Source organism: Rattus norvegicus, chromosome 4, assembly GCF_036323735.1.
Source record: "Rattus norvegicus strain BN/NHsdMcwi chromosome 4, GRCr8, whole genome shotgun sequence".
NCBI lineage: Eukaryota > Metazoa > Chordata > Mammalia > Rodentia > Muridae > Rattus > Rattus norvegicus.
Window position 1 is genome coordinate 79,600,183 of NC_086022.1, and position 7,300 is coordinate 79,607,482.

At 45.3% G+C, this 7,300-nt stretch overlaps 1 protein-coding gene across 1 annotated transcript; it reads right to left on the reverse strand.

Annotated features, from left to right (window-relative positions):
* Positions 1-589: 589 nt before the first annotated feature.
* Gemin7l1 (gem (nuclear organelle) associated protein 7-like 1) lies at positions 590-1,361 on the reverse strand. The gene has a single exon (NM_001408798.1). The coding sequence runs from the start codon at positions 1,302-1,304 to the stop codon at positions 915-917; it is 390 nt and encodes a 129-aa protein (NP_001395727.1). The 5' UTR covers positions 1,305-1,361; the 3' UTR covers positions 590-914.
* Positions 1,362-7,300: the final 5,939 nt, after the last annotated feature.

The window sequence follows — 7,300 nt, forward strand, 5'->3', positions numbered from 1 at the left end:
AGGAATAATTTGACTTTTTCCTTTTCTATTTGCATACCCTTGATTTCTTCATCTTACTTTATTCCTTAGGTTAACACTTTGGGTTTTTAAGCATTACACTGAACTGGCTCCTTTAACATAACATGTTTTTCAGCTTGTGATACATGTGAGAGGTTATTTCTCCACTGGTGAAATGAGCCAATTCAAACCAGATTAGATCACATATAGGCAGGTATATTGGAAGCTGCTCTTGGGCGAGTTCACTGGCCCCAATGACTGAGGCCAGGGCAGTTGCCATGGGGGTTGGGGGTTGGGGGTTGGACGAGGGAGAAAGAGAGAAAGTGCAGAGAGAGAAAGGAAGTAGAAGAAAAAAGCTGGAGAAACAAAATGTCTGGATTATATTTGGGAAGAGTTTCTAGGGGAAGGGCAGCCCAGGCCCTGGGCTGGAAAGTTTAGGGTTGGGGCATGGTATACCAGATAGAGACTGAGAGATAGTGGGGAGAACCTGAAGGCCAGGTCTGCTTTGTTATGTACAATATACATATCAGTCCCTTGTCCCCAGGGTCTGAAACCAAACATGTTATTTTATTTTGAATTTTTTTTTTCAGCCTGCAAGGCCTAGCCTTGGAATTTATTTCTGTAAAGTTCACTAGTGTGAGGAAGAACATTCCTTTCAACACGAAAGACCTAGGATGTCTGTGGTTGCAGCCTCCCACTGTGGCACAGCCTGTCCCCCCTTGAATTTATGATCTTCCCACCGCAGCCTCTTGAGAGCCAGGGTCATCAGCATCCAGCCCCAGGTGGTCTCTGCTTTGGTGTGCCTCTGAGTCCAAAGCCAGAGTTTGTTGGCGCTTGCTTTCGAAGTCCAGGAAGGTGCTGAGAACAGAGGCCTGGACTACTGCGGCAATGCCCACAAGAGAACGAGCAGACAGTCTTCACAGCTTGAAGGAATAGGAAATTATGTCACTACATCGAAGCAGGGCCTCCGCCTGCACGCCTATGGGAGTCTGCAGCTGGGAAACGTAGAAGTTAGCTACATCCAGGTCTGTGGCACCAAACTGGGCAGTCACGTGTACACCTTCGTGCAGTGTGAAACTCACAGGGTGGCCCACCATGGCTAGGAGGCTTCGGAGGTAGCGCTCCCGCAGAACGGCTCGGGCCCGCTGTTCCTGTGACTCTGGCGGATCTTGAATACGACCTTCTCCGACTTCTGGCCTCAGGATGGTCCTGCGTCCATCAGGGGCAAAGCCTCGGCTGAAGCCATCCGGGCCCCGAGGGAGGCGCAGCACCGGCACCGGCACAGGAATGATTGGTAGGCTCTGCATGGTCCAGGCTCAAGGCCTGTCCCTGCAAGCTCTGCTCTTACGCCCGCGCTGCCGCCCTTGAATTTTTATTTTTCAATGTTTTGTCTCCCCTTGTAAACTTTAAGGATACTTAACTGAAGAATCACACTTTTGATTCATTTTGTTTTTGCCTTACACATGGGTCTATAACACCCTGGAATTATGTCTGGTGGATAAGTATTCTGAAACATAACAGGATCCATGTTCAGATTTGGTTTTATGATCTTTCCCTAGGGGTGTGCCAGGCATCATTCAGATTGGAGAACCAGAGGCTATAGTTAAATTTGATACTCTTGGTAGATGGCAACTTTAGGGGAGACTGAGCTGTCTTTCAGTCCCATTCTGCCCTTGATTGCCCAACAAGGGGGTGGCTTTTCCCCCTCCCGCTCTGCTGTCAAAGGACAACCAGGGAGCCTAGGCTGAGCTCTCGGCCTCTTCTGCTTTGGTGTTTGAACTGGACATACATTGCCCAGGTAGGGAGATGGTTGAGCTTTGCCAAATACTCCTTCTGAGGCTAGTAGTGCCCTACCGCAGTGGTAGAGCTGTTGGTTAGATTATCCTTGCTAAGGACAGTTGGGTACTGTGGATTTAACTCACTGGTACATGAGTTTCCTAACATGTGAGAGGCCCTTGGTTAATCTCCAGCAGTGTACAGTGTACACAATTAAAATAAATTTTTAAAAAGAGAAACTATGAGGACATGAATAACAATGTATACATCTTTGTAAAATGTCTACTGGTCCAACTAGAGCCTCCTGGCTCTGCTACCGGGGGGCGCTCAGATAAGAGGAGTGCCAGCATCAATCCCCACCCCTATGAACTCTGAGTAATTGATAGAGTGTGCCCTTTAAGGTGGAAAAATAAACGTCATTCCCTCCCCCTATCAAGTTGTGTCATGTTCATATTTAATTAGTGGGAACTAATTGTAGACAAGTCTCTGAGAACTTATCTTTAAGCAAACAAGAATTTCCCTAAATGCTGAATGATTGGTTTTGTCAACAGATTTTGTTGAGAGCACCTCATATGAGCCAGTCTGGTACAGGTGTTGGGAGGGAGTGGGGAAGAGAACATGTAGTATTTAGTTCTTCTTAGGCATAGGAAAATACTCTCTTAAAAAGAAAAACAAAACAAATCCCATTCAGTTCCACAACTGTCTGAAATAACAGATTGGTACTAATATTGGAAGGGTAATGTGGTAGTTTAAATAGGTTTGACCCCCACCCCCTAGATTCAAGTGTTTGAATGCTTGGCTATGGGGAGTGGTACTATTAGGAGGTGTGTCTGTGTTGGTGGGTTTTGAGGTCTTTTATGCCCAGGCTGCACCCAGTATGGAAGAGAGTCTCCTCCCGGCGGCCTTTTGATCAAGGTGTAGAATTCTCAACTCCTTCTGTACCAAGTCTGCCTGGACACTGCCATGCTTCCTACTATGATGATAACGAACGAAGTCTCTGAAACTGTAAAGCCAGCCCTAATTAAATGTTTGCCTTTGTCTTAGGGTTTTACTGCTGTGAGCAGACACCATGACCAAGGCAACTCGTACAAAGGACAACATTTAATTGGGGCTGACTTACAGGTTCAGAGGGTCAGTCCATTATCATCAAGGTGGGAGCAGGGCAGCATCCAGGCAGGCATGGTGCAGGAGGAGCTGAGAGCTCTGCATCTTTCTCTGAAGGCTGCTGGCAGAAGACTGGATTCTAGGCAGCTAGGATGAGGGTTTTATAGCCCACACTCAGTGACACACCTACTCCAACAGGGTCATACCTTCAAATAGTGCTACTCCCTGGGCTGAGCATATCACAGCCTTTATAACAGTCGCCTTGGTTACCGTCTCTCTTCACAGCAATAAAACCCAAACTAAGACAGATATTTGTGTGTGTGTGTGAGTGTGTGTGTGTGTGTGTGTGTGTGTGTGTGTGTGTGAGTGTGTGTGTGTGTGTGTGTGTGTGTGTATGCGTGCGCGAGTGTTCATGTTATGTGTTCATGCCTATGCCATGTGTGTGTGTGTGTATGTGTGTGTGAAGGTCAGAGGAGACAACCTTGGATGTTGATTCTCATCTCTCATTGGCCACTGTGTACCCAAGGCTACCTGGCTTGTGAACATTTGAGGAGTCTCCTGTCCTGCTTCCAATCGAGCTCCAGGAAGGCTGGGATTACAGATATGTGCTACATGAACAGTTTTACATTGTTTCTGGCAGTGTAAACTTAGGTTTTCACCTGCAGAAGTCCTCCCTCATCCACAAAGAATACTGTTGAATACCAGATACGAAAGCAAAATACCTAGTTTCTGCTCTTGATTCTGTTACCTACTGTAATATTTATCCATTTAAATTAAAGTAATATTTATACCAGTAAAGACATGGGAAGCATAAACTGAGGTAAAAACCTGCTAGCTCAGTGAGGTAACTTAATTTTTTTAACTATATACAAAATATCTATTTACCTAAACTGCTTCTACACCTAAACTGCTAGCTCTTTAAAATCTCTATCTGTGTCTTACTATGGAGCTAGTCTACCTTTCTCTGAGCTCCTCCAAAGCCGAGAATGCTCCTTAGCTCTCTTTTCCTAGAACACCGCCTCAGCTGTGTCCTGCCAGCTGCTTGTCTTGTTCCTGCAAGCCCAAAGAGAGAGTCCCTATCTCTTACCAGAGTTCCTCCCGTGAAGTCTCTCCCAAGGAAAGGAGACTGAGCCTATGGAAGGTCCAGTTGCTATAAAAGATGTCTCTGGCTCTCCCACACCCTTTGCAGGGTGAATCATGTCATCATCATGGTGGGGATTCCAAGCCAAGTCAGTAGGGGCTGGACCATTTCACCTTTACAGTGGTGCAGCTCAAGGCCATCCAGTTGGCTCTACCTCAGGTCATAGAGCAAAGACCACAAGACCTCTCCCAAGCAGCTTGCTTTAAAACAGGCAGGAACTTGCCATTCTTGAGCATTCTTATCTCTGGAGGCTTTTAGAGGCACCCAAACTGCATCTCTTCATGATACATCTAATTGCATCTGACACACAGCATCTATTTAAGCTTTTATATTTTGCTAACACTTAGGTTTTCTATGTGTACTAATCAAATATCCTGTCTTAGAAGCTGTCTTCCTGGCCCAGCCATCTCACTACTCTAAGCCTTAGAGTCCTTGATGATAAAAAAAAATGTCTACATTACAGTTTTATGGTGTTACAAGTGAGATAATAAAATGATTTGAAAAATGTGTAGATTATACATACATTAGTGATTAACTCCAAGTTACCAATAGTACATTGATATCACATTAAGGAAGGAAGTAAGGAAGTAAAAACACTTTTCCTTGAATTCATTTAATCAAGGTCAGTCCAAATTGGACTTCTCTCCTTCATGCTCCCTGTGCCTCTGTCTCCTGTTTGTTCTATGAGTCTGAATCAATGCCTGCATTTGTCCCCGTGTGTCTGTTCTCTCTCTCTCTCTCTCTCTCTCTCTCTCTCTCTCTCTCTCTCTCTCTCTCTCTCTCTCTGACTGTCTGCCTGTCTGCCTAGCACAGAAAGCATCATACAGGAGAAAGAACAGGATACTTTACAGAAATCCTTAACAGAGTCTTACAAGGGATTCAGTCACTGGCTCCAACTGAACCCAATTGACCCAGACAACAAATACCTTTGTTTATCAACGTTAACGGTAGATTTTAGGTAGTTGCTTTTAACTTCTGTATTTGTTGCTGTTGGGAAATGAAACACATGCATTACTCTGGGTCAGGGAATAGAAAGGTACATAACTTAAGATCACACCTGTGCTGTAGTTTAGGTTGTAAAAGTCGATTACATGGGAATCCAAAGCAAGAAAGTGGGTTGGCTTAGGGGCAGGTTAAACAACAGTTCGCATGTACAGTAGGTACAGTCTAAGTTATAAGTGACCTCAAGTTGTGTTATTAACTTTGGCTGTGAGATCCAGCAAAAAGTTCTACTCTCTTAGATGAAAGACCCCCTCCCAGAAAGGGAATTGTACAAGCCCAAGGCCCTCAACCATAGAAGTAAAAAGTAAGTTTTTAGATATGTGGGACAAGCTGACCCATCATTTAGACGAAACAGACCAAAAAAGAAAACAAAATGCAGAAACCAGACTAAATTATGGGCACTGCTCCATGGGCCACCTGGCAGGAAAAAGAAAAAGTCCCTGACCCCCCGGAAGCCCTGACCACCATGTACTTTTTGCTAACTCACTGTTATGATTATAGCCAAAATAGGTAACATACACGTATGCCTCATTTACTCCACCAATCACATCTCTGTAACTATACATCTGCTTCTGTAAGCCTGCTTCTGCTCCCCAAAACACTATAAAAAGCCCGTCCCTGGTTCTGGTAGGCGCGCCAGTCTTCCAAATTGACTGGGACGCCCACAGATACCTGTGTATCCTGATCAATAAAAATCCTCTTACAGATTACAGCCGGTGGACTCGGACTGGTCATTGGGGCTTGAGGATCTCCCTCCTGAGGGAAGATTCTCTCTGAGAGTCTTACATATGGGGGCTCGTCCGGGATCGGAGATCCTCTGCCTAGAGACCACCGACCACCCACCGGGAGGTAAGCTGGCCAGTGTTTGTCTTGTCCTGTCTTGTCTTGCTTTGTGACTTGTTCTGTAAATGCTTAGTTACTTGGCTTGGGTCTATACCGTTTGTATTTGGGCGGGCCAGAGAAGGAGCTGACGAGCTCAGACTTCTCCCCCGCAGCCCTGGAAGACGTTCCAAGGGTGTTTGGAGCCTGGTTTTTCGGGGCTCAGCCTGTATCGGAAGGATACGTGGTTTTGGGTTGGAGGAGAGAGGAGAGAGCCGGATCCGCTGAAGGATCCGGACCCTCGTCGCCTCTGTCTGAATTTTTGGTTTCAGTTTGACACCGAAGCCGCGAGGTGCGTCTGTCTGTCTGACTGTTAGAATTGTTTGTCTTCTTTGTGTCCTAATTTTCTTTGAACATCTGTGGAAATTGGTTATAGGATGCTTTGTCTTGGTCTTGTTTGTCTGGGTTGTTTTCTGTGGTATTGTCGAGTGTCTTTTTGGCTTTTGTTTCGTTTTTGGACTTTGGACAGACAACTGTGTTTAAAATCTTAGACTGACGACTGTGTTTAAAATCATAAAACTGTTTGCTTTGTTTGTCAAGGAGTTTTACTTGGTCCTCTTGGTGCTCAACTTGGAAATAATTTGCTTGAAAAAAATTGTTTTATCTTTCTCTCTTGAGCCTCCTCCCCAAGGAGAGATGCCCCTCCCTTTGCTCCGCTTGTCCAGTCTAGCTGCTGTTAACAGTTGTATATAAAGAACTCCAGGTTAGTGAGTGACCCTGTCTGAAGAAGGTATTAACAAGAGCCTGAAAGCTTTACCTTGGATCCTGAAGAAAAATTTCTCCCTGTTGCTTAAACATTCACAGCTTCTAAGGAAGGGACAACACAGAGTAGAAAAATATAGGGGCTGAGGGTGGTGAACATACAGGCCTGCTAGCAAGCTGCAGGCTGCGCGTGGGCAGTGGCGCAGCTCTGGCCAAGTCAGCGTAAGAGGAGTTTCAAGGTGATGAGGCCGGCTGGGGTTGACGCTTTGACAACAAAAAGATAGGTATAGAGTTAGTGGTTGTTTTATGAGACTTTTGGCCCTAAAAAAATAATAATTCCAGTTACTGCCTTCAGTGACCAGACCTTCAACACTTGCTCACAGAAGGAGAGTGTTCATTAAGAGAAGTTCTTTAAGGGAGCCTGCCTTATCTGCTGGCCCTATTCCAAGAGAGGAGTTGATCTCCAACATTAAGTAACCTTCCCTGTTAGTCATCATTGACATAGAGAGTGCCTTTGATCCTATCCCCACAGTAGCCAGTTCCTGCCCCTGTGGTCAAAATGCCCCAGGTTGGGGGACAGAGAAGCCCCTAAAATAGTTTCAAAAAAGAATCTACAACAAACTGTAAAGAATTTTGTTTTGCCAGTCAAAATTTAGAATTCAGGCTTTGGCTGTGGCCAAGGTCAGGATTAATGTTTTC

Excerpts from the sequence above, each read along its gene's own strand:
- Gemin7l1 (NM_001408798.1), bottom strand. The coding sequence starts at position 1,304 with ATGCAGAGCCTACCAATCATTCCTGTGCCGGTGCCGGTGCTGCGCCTC.